Genomic DNA, 19443 nt, shown 5'->3' with positions numbered 1-19443 from the left:
CACGGCTCAGCGTAGCCTCTGCCTCCCAGGTGGGCTCAAACGATCCTCCACCCTCAGCTTCCTGAGTAGCTTGGGACCACAGGCACACACCACCATGCCTGGATTTTTTTTTATTTTTTATTTTTGGTAGAGATAGGGTTTTGCCACGTTGCCCAGGCTGGTCTTGAACTCCTGAACTCAAGCAATCCACACACCTCGGCCTCCCAATGTGCAGGGATTACAGGCATGAACCATGGCACCCAGCAAAGATCAATCTTTAAAAAAATGTATGGCTGAGTATGGTGGCTCACGAATGTAATCCCAGCACTTTGGGAGGCCGATAAAGATGGATCACTTGAGCTCAGGAATTCGAGATGAGCCTGGGCAACATAGTGAGACCCTGTCTGTATAAAAAGAAATTTAATTAGTTGGACGTGGTCGTGCACTCCTCCAGCTACTTAGGAGGCTGAGGTGGGAGGATTGCTTGGGCCTGGGGCCTGGGGCCTGGGGGTTCGAGGCTGCAGTGAGACGTGATCACGCCACTGCACCCCAGCCTGGGTGACAGAGCAAGACCCTGTCCAAAAAAATAATTTTTTAAAAAAAAGCTATTACACAATTAGCTGGCAAAATTACCACTGGAAAAATTTTATGGTATAATTAAAATCCTATAACACAGTTATATCCAGAGCTATCCAGAGCGAAGTAAGTAGACAGCATAGAAAACTTTCTTCTCCCTCAAGCCTTCATAGTCTTTGCAGCCAGCAATGCTGTAGACATATTCGTCCCTGTGAGACCTTAGCTTTTCTTACTTCATAAACTTTGGGAGAGCCAAGGTCTCAATGAAAAGACAACTTTAATAAAACTCAAATTGGGCCGAATGTGTTTCCCACCTCTTATAAATCATGTAAGAATTGAAGCCTGTGACAAATGATAAACCAAATATTAATTTTTGCTTGTGGGTTCTAGTAATCTATTCTCTGTAATTCCATCACTATCATCTCTTACTTTAAGATCTTTAGAGGAGATTATGCCTCAGTATTCCACCCCAACATAGTCTCACAGAGTCACTGACTTTTACCTCACATGTATCTGACATTTTATGGCTCACCACTCATGGGTCAGCACTTACTGTTGGCTTATGGAGACTGCTCAGTTTGGATTCAGCCCAGCTGTCATTGGCCTATACTCTAGTGGCCAATTCTCCTTTGTTCAACAGCTGGCCATTGGCTTACAATGAATTTACCGATGCGAAAGATAATCTAGGTAAAGTAGTTAATGTGACTGTGATGACAAAACAATTATTCCAAAGCACTATATTATTAGCATGGGTAATTCCAGGGAAATATTAACTGCAACTCTTACTTTAAATGGCAGGGTCATTAAATGAGTTGGTCCCAAAGGAAGCCATGGAATTAGGAGGCCACAGACCTATTGTTTTCAAACAAATGTGGCATTAGTGTGGATTTTAAATACCTATCGGGAGGCTATACCATCCTGGATTAATTATTTTCATTTATATATAGGATTGCCCATATGTGGACACTATCCTATCTGGCAGTCAGTTCAGATTCTGCAGAAAAAGTCACCTTTTACTTGAAATGAGGTTTATATAAAGGTACAGCTTGATTTCAGGGAAAGGAGGAAATAATCAAAGTTTACGTAGGTCACCTTTGTTTTTAACTTTGTTTTTCATAACCACTGGTAGTTCTCGAAGTGCATTCCCTACACCAGCATCATGAGCATCACCTGGCAACTTGTTAGAAATGCAAATTCTTGGGACTCATCCAAGACCTACTGAATCAGAAACTCGGAATGATGCCAAGCAATTTGTGTTTTAGCAAGTCCTCCAGGTGATTCTGATGCATGCTGGAGCCGAGAAATGGAGATCTATACTGAAGGTACGCCATTCATTGACAAAAGCAGTACATAGTCCAACACTTGTGGAACCATAATATCATTTGGGTTTCAGTCAGATAAACCAGGAGAGAGTCAATGATTCCTCATTTTCTTTCATTAGTTGGCAGTGCCAGATCTTAGCGATGTCATAGATAGTGGAGCAATTATAGGCTAGTTGACCCTAAAGAACTGAAAAAGTAAGTTGGGTTTTGGGAACCACCTTACCCCCAGATTTTGAGGCAGTCTTCTTACCAAGTTGTATACTATCTCCTTTAGGGTACTGAGTCCAAAAGTTCCTTAGGTGCACCTAGCCACAAGTTCTAAAAACTGGCAAACAGATGGCAGGGACAGGAATGGGTTGTTTTTTTAATGGGTAAGGAAGTACCTAATTTCCCACTCTCTTATCTTGGAATAAGAAAGCCTATAAGTATTGAGATGTGGCCAGGATTGACCTCCTGGAGCCTACTAGCCCTAGACTTTGGCACCATGTAACTTACCACAGGTTGCTATGGCCAGAGCTGGAGGAAGGGTCAGAAAATCTAGATAAAAATTTAGACTTTCCAACTGAGTCATCAGTCTGTACTATGCAAAGAGGGAGGATGTTGATATCAGAGTTAAGATTCAAATTAGAGTAGACTGGGGATCTAGTAGAAATTCCCTGGCTAGCTAAGGTAGACTAAAGGGACTTATGGTTTATTTATTTATTTTTATTTTTATTTTTTTATTTTGAGACAGAGTCTCACTCTGTCACCCAGACTGGGGTGCAGTGGCGCGATCTTGGCTCACTGCAACCTCTGCCTGCCGGTTTCAAGCAATTCTCCTGCCTCAGCCTCCCAAGTAGCTGGGATTACAGGCGTGTGCCACCATGCCAGGCTAATTTTTTTTTTTTTTAAATAGAGACGGGGTTTCACCATGTTGGCCAGGCTGGCCTCAAACTCCTAACATCAAGTGATCCACCCGCCTCAGCTTCCCAAAGTGCTGGGATTACAGGCATGAGCCACCGTGCCTGGCCAGGGGATTATGGTTTATAAATGAACAGAAGGTATCTAACATTGACGAGTTACCTAAGATAGAGTATTTTCTGATCTCTGTAATTAGAACAATTTGTTTATGTGCCCAAAGCATTGTGTATATGTGTGTGAGAGTGTGTAATGTAATGTTGCTTTATATTTCTGCAGGGGGAACAGCTAGGGGATCAATCACTATCTCCTTTAGTGGGGAGAGGGAAAAGGAAGGATCCATTCCACCATTTCTTCAGCTGGGCCTAATGGTAGATAAGTTTTGCCAGCAAGCAGTCCACAAGAGAGTAGGCTGACAGTCCTTGTTACTGGCTCACATTTGGGGTTCCACATAGAAGAAATTAGATGCTGTGCCTTTGGTCCCTAATGTCCTTGTTCTTTACAGGCTCTCAAGGTAAAGCCTCACTGTTTGGGCCTCACTTCAGAGAGTGCCCCAGGTGACTGCTTCCATGTGCTCATATCCCTGCTGTTGCCAAACTGTAATCCTTCCTTTCCCTTGTTTCACCAGATAGTGGAGATTTTCCCATTTTCTCCCTTTTTCCACACCTCTTTTCTGATTTTCTGAAGTTATCCCTACAGTCCCTTATTAAGATTTTTGTGTTTCTCACCTCAGCTGTCTCCTGAACATCAGGACTTTTTCATCATCCGTCTGATTTATAGTCATTAGCTGGAGAGGGAAGAAGCAGAGGAGTGAGTGAATGCTTTTCTCTGAATGGGAGGGGGAAGAGGTGGAAGACTTCCTTTGGACTGTTGCTAGCTTTCTAAACTCGAACACATACCCACCACCATAATTTCATTCTGAAAAACTCCATATGATATACATAGCAATTTAAAGCCTTATTGATGCATCTTTGATCCTATTTCTTGCAAGCTAATAACCCTGTTCTTACATACTGTTTACATTTAATTCATTCTCTTTACAGACTTTATAACAGGTCTTCTTTATGTTGACCAAAAATGGATTATAGGTTGCCATATTCTACCTTATAATCTGGTTAGAGATATATATAAATTCTTTGAAGGCAGAAATAATATCTTTTTAATCATTGTATCCCCTCAGTGGCTAGCGAAGTATCTTACATGGAATAAAATGTTTGTTGAATCAAATTCAGGGCCACAGAATCTGAGGAGTTTAAAAACCAAAGAAGAAATGAATGCATATACAGGAATTATTTTTTCATGCTCCCTAGCTGATCATCATGGCCTAGATGCAAAGGAGGGAAGAAGATAGGGCAGTATTGTGATGGAATTATTTCCATAGTCCTTCAATCTAACACCATCTTCAACACTATTTATTGTTTAGCTGCAAGTACAGATACAATCAGCTTATTAAATTTAAGATCATGGTGAGTGGAGGTGAGGACATTTAAAATCTCTCTTATCAAAATTAATTTGTGACAATTGTTACATAATATATACATATATCAAATCATCATGTAGGGTTATTAGCAAATACTTTTTTATTCATCAATTTAAAAATTTTTAAAGTTAAGGTCAAAGCATGACAAATTACTACATATCATATATGGATAAAAAGGAAGGTATCTTACTGGTCTTCTTCCCACATCCTGGTATAAGCTTCACCATGAGCATCACTGTGCATCCACCACAGGGACTTTGACAGGGAATAGCAGCAAGGGAGGCAGCCCAGTCCAGTGTGCCAGGAGTGTGCCCCTTTCTAACCCATGGAATGGAATGAAACCCTACCAAAGCAAACAGTCAAGCTATCTTTTTACATCTTTCCATCCTCCCTCCCCTTCCCCAGTAGGATCTCTTCTTAAATGTATGGAGGTATAATTAAAAATGAATTGTTTCAATGAGCCAAGGAGTGTTATAGAAAACCAAAAGTGTTCCAGAGCAAAGAAGAATCATAGCCAAGAACAATGCATTGAAATTCATCAAGAAACCTTGTTACTTTTGGCATGTTTGTTTTAAATGTCACTGTTTGAAATGTATTACAACAATCAGCAATTTGGTGTGAAGCTTGAAGGATATAGAGCCATCTGTAATGCTTTGGAAATGTTACAAAATGAGTGAAAAAAACATTTTAAGGAAGAATTCTCAAATGTTCCCAATGTTCCGCTTTTTAATGGAGCTATTGATAACCTTGTTATCTAATAGAATTATGACTATAGAATGCATTAAACTTCTTGGCCGTAGCCAAATGGGTGAAACCAGAGACGGGATACACAGTGTACTTGATAAAAATGCTATCTATTTAAAGTATTAGAGTGGCTATTATGTTCAAGTACAAAGTTTTGATCCTCTCAATAAACTTAATCTAGGAAGAATAAATGTTTTAGAATGTTTTTAAATTTCACTAGAACACAGGGTACTCTCAGAGTTTGTACTTAAGATAGTGTCACATGTAATAGCTGATTTTGAAAGATTCACATATAATAAGTTCTGAGGTTGGTTCTGTGATTCTTTTCTATTATTGCATACTTGTGGCTAAGGATGTGGAGTGGGGGCATTTGTGTGTGATTTTTATTCAGAAAGTTGAAAATGAAAAAGAATTGTGGTAATTCAAGTCATTGTAATATTATTTCTGTCTGTATGACATCAGAGGTAAGATTTTAATGTCATCTCAGCCAGCAACAAACTGTATAACCTCAGACACCTTCAGCCTCTCCAAGACTCTGGAAATGGAGGATCATGATTATCTAATTTGCAGAATGCTTGTGAGGATTCAGAAGAGTATGCAGGATTTATTTTTCCTATATACTTCAGTGATTTAAAATAAGTTATATATTCTAAACTGAAACAATATTGTGCATTGTAAAATGTGCAAACATGAAGAGGTAGGAAAAGATTCAAATAGTGCTAGTCCCTAGCACTAAAGTATGTAGGAGAAATAAATTTCTAATCTTTGATACATAAATGAATTTTATTTCCTTTCTCTTTCTTTATGAAAAACATGTTATACACATATATGAGTCCATTGAAATAATATAATGCAATATATAAGTGCAACGTTTATGGGAGGCATAGATTGCCTCAGCTAGAAGGAATTTTAGAAATTATCTGGTTCAGTGCTTCTTAGCATCTGTTTGGTTTATAGACAACTTTGAGAATCTGATGAAAGATACAGTCTTTCTCCCCCACCCCAAAAATGCCCCTACATACAAAAATTAGTACATAATTTAAGGGGTTCAGGAACCCTCTGACTCCCAAACTTAATACTCTTCATCTAAAAATGGAGAAATTAAGAAAGATAAGGGATATGCTCTTGAGGCTTAAAAGTTGTATTGAAGACATTTTCTGACAAAGTTTTTGTTTCTGAAGAAAGCTTTTTCTTTTTATTTATTGATTTATTGATTTATTGATTTATTGATTTGTTTGTTTATTTTTTTTCTCCCCCCTCCCCCCACCCCACAACAGTCCCCGAAGTGTGATGTTCAACTTCCTGTGTCCATGTGTTCTCATTGTTCAATTCCCACCTATGAGTGAGAATATGTGGTGTTTGGTTTTTTGTTCTTGCGATAGTTTACTGAGAATGATGATTTCCAATTTCATCCATGTCCCTACAAAGGACGTGAACTCATCATTTTTTATGGCTGCATAGTATTCCATGGTGTATATGTGCCACATTTTCTTAATCCAGTCTATCATTGTTGGACATTTGGGTTGGTTCCAAGTCTTTGCTATTGTGAATAATGCCGCAATAAACATACGTGTGCATGTGTCTTTATAGCAGCATGATTTATAGTCCTTTGGGTATATACCCAGTAATGGGATGGCTGGGTCGAATGGAATTTCTAGTTCTAGATCCCTGAGGAATCGCCACACTGACTTCCACAAGGGTTGAACTAGTTTACAGTCCCACCAACAGTGTAAAAGTGTTCCTATTTCTCCACATCCTCTCCAGCACCTGTTGTTTCCTGACTTTTTAATGATCGCCATTCTAACTGGTGTGAGATGGTATCTCATTGTGGTTTTGATTTGCATTTCTCTGATGGCCAGTGATGGTGAGCATTTTTTCATGTGTTTTTTGGCTGCATAAATGTCTTCTTTTGAGAAGTGTCTGTTCATGTCCTTCGCCCACTTTTTGATGGGGTTGTTTGTTTTTTTTTTTGTAAATTTGTTGGAGTTCATTGTAGATTCTGGATATTAGCCCTTTGTCAGATGAGTAGGTTGCGAAAATTTTCTCCCATTTCGTAGGCTGCCTGTTCACTCTGATGGTAGTTTCCTTTGCTGTGCAGAAGCTCTTGAGTTTAATTAGATCCCATTTGTCCATTTTGGCTTTTGTTGCCATTGCTTTTGGTGTTTTAGACATGAAGTCCTTGCCCATGCCTATGTCCTGAATGGTATTGCCTAGGTTTTCTTCTAGGGTTTTTATGGTTTTAGGTCTAACATTTAAGTCTTTAATCCATCTTGAATTGATTTTTGTATAAGGTGTAAGGAAGGGATCCAGTTTCAGCTTTCTACATATGGCTAGCCAGTTTTCCCAGCACCATTTATTAAATAGGGAATCCTTTCCCCATTTCTTGTTTTTGTCAGGTTTGTCAAAGATCAGATAGTTGTAGATATGTGGCATTATTTCTGACGGCTCTGTTCTGTTCCATTGATCTATATCTCTGTTTTGGTACCAGTACCATGCTGTTTTGGTTACTGTAGCCTTGTAGTATAGTTTGAAGTCAGGTAGTGTGATGCCTCCAGCTTTGTTCTTTTGGCTTAGGATTGACTTGGTGATGCGGGCTCTTTTTTGGTTCCATATGAACTTTAAAGTAGTTTTTTCCAATTCTGTGAAGAAAGTCATTGGTAACTTGATGGGGATGGCATTGAATCTGTAAATTACCTTGGGAAGGATGGCTATTTTCATGATATTGATTCTTCCTACCCATGAGCATGGAATGTTCTTCCATTTGTTTGTATCCTCTTTTATTTCCTTGAGCAGTGGTTTGTAGTTCTCCTTGAAGAGGTCCTTCACATCCCTTGTAAGTTGGATTCCTAGGTATTTTATTCTCTTTGAAGCAATTGTGAATGGGAGTTCACTCATGATTTGGCTCTCTGTTTGTCTGTTATTGATGTATAAGAATGCTTGTGATTTTTGTCCATTGATTTTGTATCCTGAGACTTTGCTGAAGTTGCTTATCAGCTTAAGGAGATTTTGGGCTGAGACAATCGGGTTTTCTAGATATACTATCATGTCATCTGCAAACAGGGACAATTTGACTTCCTCTTTTCCTAATTGAATACCCTTGATTTCCTTCTCCTGCCTAATTGCCCTGGCCAGAACTTCCAACACTATGTTGAATAGAAGTGGTGAGAGAGGGCATCCCTGTCTTGTGCCAGTTTTCAAAGGGAATGCTTCCAGTTTTTGCCCATTCAGTATGATATTGGCTGTGGGTTTGTCATAAATAGCTCTTATTATTTTGAGATACGACCCATCAATACCTAATTTATTGAGAGTTTTTAGCATGAAGGGTTGTTGAATTTTGTCAAAGGCCTTTTCTGCATCTATTGAGATAATCATGTGGTTTTTGTCTTTGGTTCTGTTTATATGCTGGATTACATTTATTGATTTGCGTATATTGCACCAGCCTTGCATCCCAGGGATGAAGCCCACTTGATCGTGGTGGATAAGCTTTTTGATGTGCTGCTGGATTCTGTTTGCCAGTATTTTATTGAGGATTTTTGCATCAATGTTCATCAAGGATATTGGTCTAAAATTCTCTTTTTTTGTTGTGTCTCTGCCAGGCTTTGGTATCAGGATGATGCTGGCCTCATAAAATGAGTTAGGGAGGATTCCCTCTTTTTCTATTGATTGGAATAGTTTCAGAAGGAATGGTACCAGCTCCTCCTTGTACCTCTGGTAGAATTCAGCTGTGAACCCATCTGGTCCTGGACTTTTTTTGGTTGGTAAGCTATTGATTATTGCCACAATTTCAGCTCCTGTTATTGATCTATTCAGAGATTCAACTTCTTCCTGGTTTAGTCTTGGGAGGGTGTATGTGTCGAGGAATTTATCTATTTCTTCTACATTTTCTAGTTTATTTGCGTAGAGGTGTTTGTAATATTCTCTGATGGTAGTTTGTATTTCAGTGGGATCGGTGGTGATATCCCCTTTATCATTTTTTATTGCATCTATTTGATTCTTCTCTCTTTTTTTCTTTATTAATCTTGCTAGCAGTCTATCAATTTTGTTGATCCTTTCAAAAAACCAGCTCCTGGATTCATTTATTTTTTGAAGGGTTTTTTGTGTCTCTATTTCCTTCAGTTCTGCTCTGATTTTAGTTATTTCTTGCCTTCTGCTAGCTTTTGAATGTGTTTGCTCTTGCTTTTCTAGTTCTTTTAATTGTGATGTTAGGGTGTCAATTTTGGATCTTTCCTGCTTTCTCTTGTGGGCATTTAGTGCTATAAATTTCCCTCTACACACTGCTTTGAATGCATCCCAGAGATTCTGGTATGTTGTGTCTTGGTTCTCGTTGGTTTCAAAGAACATCTTTATTTCTGCCTTCATTTCGTTATGTACCCAGTAGTCATTCAGGAGCAGGTTGTTCAGTTTCCACGTAGTTGAGCGGTTTTGAGTGAGATTCTTAATCCTGAGTTCTAGCTTGATTGCACTGTGATCTGAGAGATAGTTTGTTATAATTTCTGTTCTTTTACATTTATTAAGGAGAGCTTTACTTCCAAGTATATGGTCAATTTTGGAATAGGTGTGGTGTGGTGCTGAAAAAAATGTATATTCTGTTGATTTGGGGTGGAGAGTTCTGTAGATGTCTATTAGGTCTGCTTGGTGCAGAGCTGAGTTCAATTCCTGGGTATCCTTGTTGATTTTCTGTTTCGTTGATCTGTCTAATATTGACAGTGGGGTGTTAAAGTCTCCCATTATTAATGTGTGGGAGTCTAAGTCTCTTTGTAGGTCAGTCAGGACTTGCTTTATGAATCTGGGTGCTCCTGTATTGGGTGCATATATATTTAGGATAGTTAGCTCTTCTTGTTGAATTAATCCCTTTACCATTATGTAATGGCCTTCTTTGTCTCTTTTGATCTTTGTTGGTTTAAAGTCTGTTTTATCAGAGACTAGGATTGCAACCCCTGCCTTTTTTTGTTTTCCATTTGCTTGGTAGATCTTCCTCCATCCTTTTATTTTGAGCCTATGTGTGTCTCTGCACGTGAGATGGGTTTCCTGAATACAGCACACTGATGGGTCTTGAGTCTTTATCCAATTTGCCAGTCTGTGTCTTTTAATTGGAGCATTTAGTCCATTTACATTTAAAGTTAATATTGTTATGTGTGAATCTGATCCTGTCATTATGATGTTAGCTGGTTATTTTGCTCATTAGTTGATGCAGTCTCTTCCTAGTCTCAATGGTCTTTACATTTTGGTATGATTTTGCAGTGGCTGGTACCGGTTGTGCCTTTCCATGTTTAGCGCTTCCTTCAGGAGCTCTTTTAGGGCAGGCCTGGTGGTGACAAAATCTCTCAGCATTTGCTTGTCTGTAAAGTATTTTATTTCTCCTTCACTTATGAAGCTTAGTTTGGCAGGATATGAAATTCTGGGTTGAAAATTCTTTTCTTTAAGAATGTTGAATATTGGCCCCCACTCTCTTCTGGCTTGTAGGGTTTCTGCCGAGAGATCCGCTGTTAGTCTGATGGGCTTCCCTTTGATGGTAACCCGACCTTTCTCTCTGGCTGCCCTTAACATTTTTTCCTTCATTTCAACTTTGGTGAATCTGACAATTATGTGTCTTGGAGTTGCTCTTCTCGAGGAGTATCTTTGTGGCGTTCTCTGTATTTCCTGAATCTGAATGTTGGCCTGCCTTGCTAGATTGGGGAAGTTCTCCTGGATAATATCCTGCAGAGTGTTTTCCAACTTGTTTCCATTCTCCCCATCACTTTCAGGTACACCAATCAGACGTAGATTTGGTCTTTTCACATAGTCCCACATTTCTTGGAGGCTTTGCTCGTTTCTTTTTATTCTTTTTTCTCTAAACTTCCCTTCTCGCTTCATTTCATTCATTTCATCTTCCAGGGCTGATACCCTTTCTTCCATTTGATCGCATCGGCTCCTGAGGCTTCTGCATTCTTCACGTAGTTCTCGAGCCTTGGTTTTCAGCTTCATCAGCTCCTTTAAGCACTTCTCTGTATTGGTTATTCTAGTTATACATTCTTCTAAATTTTTTTCAAAGTTTTCAACTTCTTTGCCTTTGGTTTGAATATCCTCCCGTAGCTCGGAGTAATTTGATCGTCTGAAGCCTTCTTCTCTCAGCTCGTCAAAGTCATTCTCCGTCCAGCTTTGTTCCGTTGCTGGTGAGGAACTGCGTTCCTTTGGAGGAGGAGAGGTACTCTGCTTTTTAGAGTTTCCAGTTTTTCTGCTTTGTTTTTTCCCCATCTTTGTGGTTTTATCTACTTTTGGTCTTTGATGATGGTGATGTACAGATGGGCTTTTGGTGTGGGTGTCCTTTCTGTTAGTTTTCCTTCTAACAGACAGGACCCTCAGCTGCAGGTCTGTTGGAGTACCTGGCTGGCCGTGTGAGGTATCAGTCTGCCCCTGCTGGGGGGTGCCTCCCAGTTAGGCTGCTCGGGGGTCAGGGGTCAGGGACCCACTTGAGGAGGCAGTCAGCCCGTTCTCAGATCTCCAGTTGCGTGCTGGGAGAACCACTGCTCTCCTCAAAGCCGTCAGACAGGGACATTTAAGTCTGCAGAGGTTACTGCTGTCTTTTTGTTTGTCTGTGCCCTGCCCCCAGAGGTGGAGCCTACAGAGGCAGGTAGGCCTCCTTGAGCTGTGGTGGGCTCCACCCAGTTCAAGCTTCCAGGCTGCTTTGTTTACCTAAGCGAGCCTGGGCAGTGGCGGGCGCCCCTCCCCCAGCCTCGCTGCCGACTTGCTGTTTGATCTCAGACTGCTGTGCTAGCAATCAGCGAGACTCCGTGGGCGTAGGACCCTCTGAGCCAGGTGCGGGCTATACTCTCCTGGGGCACCGTTTCCTAAGCCCGTCGGAAAAGCACAGTATTCGGGTGGGAGTGACCCGATTTTCCAGGTGCCGTCTGTCACCCCTGGAAAGGGAACTCCCTGACCCCTTGTGCTTCCCGAGTGAGGCAATGCCTCGCCCCTGCTTCGGCTGGCGCACGGTGCGCTCACCCACTGACCTGCGCCCACTGTCTGGCACTCCCTAGTGAGATGAACACGGTACCTCAGATGGAAATGCAGAAATCACCCGTCTTCTGCGTCGCTCGCGCTGGGAGCTGTAGACCGGAGCTGTTCCTATTCGGCCATCTTGGCTCCTCTCGAAAGCTTTTTCTTCAAGAATTTCAGAACTAAACATTTGTCAGTTATTTGAGAAGTGTTCTCAGACTACAGCTGCGTTTTATCGTGAGCATGCTCTCTTATCCACCCTTGATGTATTAGATACAGATGAGCTCTTTGCAATCGCATGCAAAGTTAAAAATGTTGGGGTATTGATTGAATTTTTTAACATTCTTTTCCTCCCATAATTATTCTGCTGCATTCTCAGTAAACATTCATTAAATACCTGCCATGGTCCAAAGCCTGCACAAGATAACTGTATGACTGAGACTCAGTTTCTGACTTTGATCTAGTACAGTTTAGCAACAGACTCATGAGCCTGTAATAGGGGAGCTCAGAGAGAGGAGCAACTCATTCAGACCCAGAACTCTGAGAAGGTCCAATTTTAAGGTAGCATTAAAGTAGAATCTTGAAGCAGAGTAGCAGTTTGTCAGGCAAAGATTCAGATAGCCTAACACTGCATGTTTGTAGGTTTTACAATACACAATTTTTTTTAGTTTAGAATATTTAACTTATTTTAAATCACACTTATGTGGCAATGTAATTAGTGCTAAAATTTATGGGATGGTCCATTGAAGACCCATTGCCTAACTTTATCAACCGTGCATCGTCATTCTCTGAGCCATGAGGTCTCCAAATCTCAGAATCATACTCCTCCCTGGCCTGCAAATTCTAGCCACTCAACAATGGCTCACAAATTCTTCCTTTGGAGTGTCTGTGCATCTTTCCCTTCTTTTCTGTTCCTACTATCATCTTTCCATAGTTCACTATTCTACTAAACCAGACCCTCAGGATCCATGTCACACACTTTCACCAATCCTTGTTGGACACAACCACCAAATACATTTTCCTAAAATTAATTTATTCTGAGGCCCTGCTAAGAAACATTTGCCCCAAGTTATTCATAGGATATAGTCATCTAGTCTACTTATTATCTTACTTAGTCTCCCATAATCACCCATCGTTCTTAGCACGTTCTTACTCCAGCTAGGCAAGTACAAGAGCCCACATGTTCAAGTCTCACCTTCACAGCTTTTTAGCTGTTTGCATTTTTGAGCGTGTTTCCTTATCTGTGAATTACATGAATAAAAAACAAAGCTGTTAGGAAAATGTGTGTGCTAACACGTGGCAAGTGCCCCGGCTTGTGCCTGACACATAATTGGCTCTCAAGAAAATGTAACATTTTTTATTTTTTATTTTTTTGAGACGGAGTCTCCCTCTGTCACCCAGGCTGGAGTGCAATGGTGCAATCCTGGCTCACTGCAACCTCTGCCTCCTGGGTTCAAGCGATTCTCCTGCCTCAGCCTCCTGAGTAGCTGGGATTACAGGTGCCCACCACTGGGCCCAGCTAATTTTTGTATTTTTAGTAGAGACGGGGTTTCGCCTTGTTGGCCAGGCTGGTTTCGAACTCCTGACCTCAGGTGATCTGCCCACCTGAAACTAACATTTCTAATGGTTGTTATTATCACCTTCCTCCAAAATGCACCTCATCTGTGTCATACAGTATTTCTTCTCTAAAAATTCCTCCTCGTCTTTCTCAGGTCATTTGTTATTTCTAAGACCATGCTTCAGGCTTACCTTACCCCGATGTCTCCCCTAGACCTGCTTTCAGCAGTCTTCCCTCACATTTCCTGCATCACGAATAGGTTTGCCTCATGTTGCTTCCAAACTTTTCCTAGGGGCCTTCTCTTCCTGACAAAACTAGAACAGCTAGAGCGGCCCCCAAATTAAGTAGGTTGTCATGCAAAGTCATGAGCCTCCTTGACTTCATGCTTCTTTGAGGTTGTTGAAATGTTCATGAAACAGATGAAACATTTGATCATTCATGTCTATGGATCTCTTCAGTAGAGATTTTCTGGTTCTGAGTTGAGATTGGAAGTATGTCCCATACTGCCTTGTACTTCCTACAGCCAACAACATTGTAGGCACACTTGACTATTTGGTGTTTCACACTGATTTTTCTAAAGAATTATTGTAATTTTGGAACCTTGTCACAGAGGAGCAATGGCTTTCCATTCTGTAGGGGAATATAGTAGAAAGTGTATATGGCTTGAGGGTTGAGGGATGTGAACCCCACATCAGTACATTGCACTGTGTCTGAGCTACAGTGAGTGCATAATGAATATTTAATGAATGAGCACCAATCATAAGCAGTGTTTCACTGCATCATTGTACATCCCTTTGGAATATGTTAGAACAGAGCAAATGAAAGTGTCTCCTCCAAATTTAAGGCTGAGGTTTTAGGAAGAAGCAAATCAAGGGAAAACTGTTGCAGGAAAAAAAATGGCCTTTAAATTCCCCAGAAGAATCTCTTTTACTGAAAATTAGATTTTCTTTCCTCACAACCTCCTTGCTGAGCAGAGAAAGAGCCTATGAATCCCAGACAACGTTTATCTTTAATGTCCTTATTGGGAACTGATCTTTACATTGTTTTGGAACAGTTTCATTACACAGGGCCTCTTTAATTTCTGCCAGCTTGTTGAATCTTAGAAAATAACTACTTTGCCTTCTCTGTAGCAGAATTTCAGGTAACTGCACTTAATCTTATTGTGGTCTCTCCTTTTTATACCAGTTCGGCTTACTGCAGAAAGAACCTTCAGCTTCAAAGAATACTTCTGCCTTCCTCCCCCACAACCCCCTCAATTGGAAAGGTGGGGTGGGATGGTGGCTTGGAAATAGGGAGGAAATCAGTCAATTGCTAGCTGTCAGAGTTGTTTTAGGTGACTTTGTACTTCTTGAATTTAAGATCAACATGAACTATAGACATTTCAGGCTGTGAATTTAAATAGTAACAAAAAAGCATGGGTTTTGCTAATGCCAGGAATGACTCATCTGGTAAGAATGGTATTGTACTGATAATACAATACAGAGAGAAAGAAAAGACTGTGGTATCTGCTCTCTTTGTGTCGCTGACCTTGAAGAGAATTATAACTTGTTTGTTGCAGAAGTTGAGCATCTAATGTGCTGATGCACCTGTTCTTATATATTAAATAGCAAAGCACTTGCAGTTCCCTGTCATTGCTTTGTGGGTGAAATATTTCCTGCAATCTGGTGAACTGTTTGTTTGTTTGTTTTTCTAAATAATGTATTCATTTGTATTTCTTGTATTTCTTATTTCTCATTCTATTTCAATATTCTATTTTCATCATTACGTCTTCAAACATGTTTGGCTTTTTATTTTCAAGGTAACATGATTATGATTTTTTTTCATATAGAGACCATGAACCAGGCATCTCCTGCTAGAAAGCTGGAAGAGATTCTTCATCTGGCAGAGCTCTGCATAGAAGTCTTACAGCAGAATGAAGAGCATCACGCAGAGGTGATGACCTGTTTTCACTGTAGTATAAAGCTATATGTAAGGCTTCACCATGGTTGTGGCTACACTGAATAAGTGGCCTGCCCATAATCTTGATACATATCTGAATATTTAATGAATAAGCACCAACGATAAGCAGTGTTTCACTGCATCACTGTACATCCCATTGCATATTCACATATGAGAACATGTGAATTTTCTAAAAACATAACTCCTATATATTACAAAGCAATTGTGTGTCTGTATAATTTCATGTTTATTCCTGACAACAAACATTGATGGGATCTGTGCCATGAGAAATTAGCTCATCAGTTATTGAAGAAGGGGGAAAGTTAATGACCACAAGAGAGCTTGCAATGACCCTAAGGCAACTTTCAGAGCTATTCTGCAAGAAGAGATTTTTATTTCCCAAACCAAGGGGTAATTTCCACTGGGCTTTTTTTTTTTTTTTTTTTTGATTCTGTATTTGCTGTCTCATTGGTAATACCAAGACTGCAGTAACAAAGGAAAGAAATCTCACTGTATTTCTCTCATAATTCCATAAATAGTTTGCCTGCCTTTCATTGAGGGCAGTTAGTTAACATTAAGTGCAGTTAGTTAACAGCAAGGGCTACAGAAAAGTCCTATAATTAATCAACCTGCATTGCCTTCAGTCCAAATATGTAACTGGTAAGAGGCAAAGACAGAACACAAACCCGTCTTACAATGCTGCATCACGTGCTTTTCCCCCTATGCGATTGCCTTGGTTTAGAAATGTAAGTTAACGTGGAAGGGGAAAATTTGTGATACACTATAAAACAAAACTTTAGTAGAAAACAATCATAAGTGTATGGTTGATAACTCTAGGCTTTCACTGTCAACATCGAACTTTTCACTTTTTTGAATTAAGTTTTAAACCTGTACTGTTTATAATTTTTTAAAGTTCTAATTACATATTAACATTCACTAAAGATCTGGAGTGGCTTTTCACCAAGCAAACTGCTTATTCTGAGACTTAAAATTCTCACTCTTTCTAATAGCCATGAGTTTATTAACAAAAATGAAAGTTTTCTGACTTTGAGTTGGGTGGGGAGAATGTGTAGCATTAAATAAATATAATAAATGTCAGTGCCCTGACAGTGCTTTTATTCTTGAGGAAGCACATGAAATGAGCAAGAAAAAAATGACCAAATACATATGAGTTTACAGAATTTTTGTATTTAATGAAGCCTAGTTCTAAAAAATCTAGGAAACTACAGGAACTACATTTTAAGCCAATTCATAGAAAAGAGTACTCATGAATCCTTACTATAGGTAACTAAGATTTATTGTATCTGGTTATAAATATGAGATCTGGTTATAAATATGATCATTCAAAACATCTGCTTTTAGCTCACACTGTGGAATCTAGTTTTTAGCTTGCATCTGTCATGTGTGAACTTGTTATGGATATTTTATTTTAAACTGAAGAAACAGCTGCTTCAATAATTTGAAATGAATTCCCAGGAGGTTCTTTCCTAGGCTGGTACCACAGCTATGTTACAATGAAAGTGATTATGTGATAAAATATATGTATGTTTTGTCTTTGTCTTTTGTTAAAAGGCATTATTGTCAGAGTATTAGGATTTTTGAATTAAAAAATCTATTAATAATTGGATATTCAATTGCAGTATATATTTCAGCAAAACAGGTATATCTTTTATTCTCAAACATTTTACAAAAACTAAAAATTAAATGTTAATTATACTTCTTGCAATCACTAAAATGCTTGTCAAAGTATAATGTATCCAAACACAATTAAAATGTATATATTATTTACTAATCCACAAAATACTGTTGACTTTATTAAATAGAGATAATCATTACTCATAAATATCACTATACTAGATACTGAAATATAGGACTATTATGATGACCTTTTTTAAAGATGTTTTGTAACACTGTGGCAATTGTTCTACTCTGCAATGCTTCCAAATTCTTGGAAACCCTCAGGGAAGAGAGGTGAGTAAAATGATTTCCACTATTTTATTAGCATAGGATACCTCTTTTATGTGAATTTAAAATACAATCTACGCTGATTGTAGTTCATTTTAAAGCCAGTTAGTCCTTTCTTTGAAATTACAGAATGTCTGTTTTTCTTTGAATGTGCTAATTTTTGTTATATTGTTTTGTGTGTGTATCTTCTTAATAATTGCTTGCATAGTTACTGATGGCTATCTAAGTAAAACATGACTGAAGGGATGTTGATATTTGGTTTGTGTCTTTGGTTGTTTTTTGTCCTTTAAAAAACAAAACAAAACAGAAAATCTCACGTTTTCTCTGAACAATATTGGGGAGTGAATTGGTCTGATTCCAGACTGACTTCCAGAGTGAATTGGTGGACTGCATTCTGCACTGATATTTATTTTGCTGGATGTTCAAGCTAGAGTTCCTTTGCTCCATGAAAGAGCACCTGGCTCAGCTCCCTTGGTGGAGGTTAATGTGTCTGCCTCAAAGAGACCTTCAAGTGGCTCGCATGTCAGCTCCTTTTATTTTCATTCTCCCTCTCTCCACAGTGGCAGTTTACTTTACAGGGCTAAGAGGTTGTTTCTATCCTTCAACAATTTCTCAGTTAAGCAGGTTTCATGTCCTTCAGATCTTTGACAGTAACTTATCAGGCAGTTTTCCCTTCTCTTTGAAGGCCTCTCAACCTCTCTTCTCAGGCTTTTCTGCAGAATTCCTGTGTTTTCTCCTTAGAAAGATAGTTTAAGTTCCTTTCCAGAAAATCTTTAAGGCTGCCTCCACATTTCAGTGACCAGACCGTCTCTGACCAGATATTTTAGGCAAACTGATCTGACAACTCTCCATCTAAAAGCCACTTGCTTTGACAGAGCTAGGAGGTGTCAAATGCCTGCTGAAAAAGCCATAGTCCCTCACCAGTACGCCCCCTCCACACACGCCATTTTACTGATAAGAAAACAGACCCAGAAAAGTTGAGCAACTCGCCACAGGTGCACAGCTAGTGAGTGATTGGGTGAAGACTCAGGCCAGGCTCCAGACCTGGACATTTTCCAATAAACCACATTGCTGTTTTGCAATTTAAGTAGAATGGCAGGAGTGATTGTCCTGCCTTAGTTCTGCTGACAGATTTGAACCACAGCATCACAACAGGGATGTAGATGCATAGCGTGGTGATCACAATGCAAACCTGGTGATGTCCCTTTCTATTCTGTCATTCTCTTCTTTCCTTGTACTCTGGTATATATCCAAGGACTCTGCCTAAGGGGGATGGATGGAGTGCTGAGAATATCAGTAGAAGGGCTGAGAGGGAGGGATCATGAAAAATATGAGCACAACTCAAGTTGTTACTTGGTTGCTTATTATTACAGCAAAATATTGACTTAAGATCCTTAAAATATTTTAAATACGATGTCATCCACCAAATCCATTCCACCATGGGCAAGAAGGTTGTTTGGCAGTAATTTGGTATTTGCAATGCAGACAGCTCTCAGTTCACTGCAAATGGTTGATTCATTTGCTGGGATGCTTCAACAAGAGCCTGGACGGTGAGAGTTCAGTGTGAACACATGTATTTGTGCACGTGTGCATTCCCATAAACATCAGTATCTGAACCAAATTATGCTTCTGGTTGGATTCTAATGTAAAGAGAAAGGGTATTTGATTTCTTAAATTTATTTTTGTTTGTGTGTATCCTTATTCCTCTCCAACTGGCATGCATGCCTAAGGAATATACTAAAGTGTGGTTATACAAAAGAATTGACCATGAACAAAATCGATTTCCTGTTGACTAACTAGATTACAATAGTCTCAACAGTTGAAATGACCTCAATTACACATTGTTGATATCTGGATAGTCAGTGAGATAAACCTTTTTTAGGATGGGTTTAAGTTTAAAGTTATATTAGCTGCTGGACCAACAAATGTCCCTCATCTTGGAATAGGATGACCATCAAGTAGCTTGCATATGGCTCAGGTATAGAAGTAGAATTCCCATTTCAGCAGTG

The 19443-nt window shown here is 39.5% G+C and overlaps 1 protein-coding gene across 5 annotated transcripts in view; it reads left to right on the top strand.

Annotated features, from left to right (window-relative positions):
- CADPS2 (calcium dependent secretion activator 2) overlaps window positions 1-19443 on the top strand; it is a 567381-nt gene that overhangs the window by 454522 nt on the left and 93416 nt on the right. For all 5 annotated transcript variants that reach the window (XM_054495194.2, XM_054495197.2, XM_054495196.2 and 2 more), the window contains one exon: window positions 15360-15463. In XM_054495194.2, the coding sequence (XP_054351169.1) occupies window positions 15360-15463 (104 nt within the window). The remainder of the gene's footprint in view (window positions 1-15359; window positions 15464-19443) is intronic.

Source organism: Pongo pygmaeus, chromosome 6, assembly GCF_028885625.2.
Source record: "Pongo pygmaeus isolate AG05252 chromosome 6, NHGRI_mPonPyg2-v2.0_pri, whole genome shotgun sequence".
Classification (NCBI taxonomy): Eukaryota; Metazoa; Chordata; class Mammalia; order Primates; family Hominidae; genus Pongo; species Pongo pygmaeus.
This window is presented reverse-complemented; position numbering and strand designations above follow the sequence as displayed.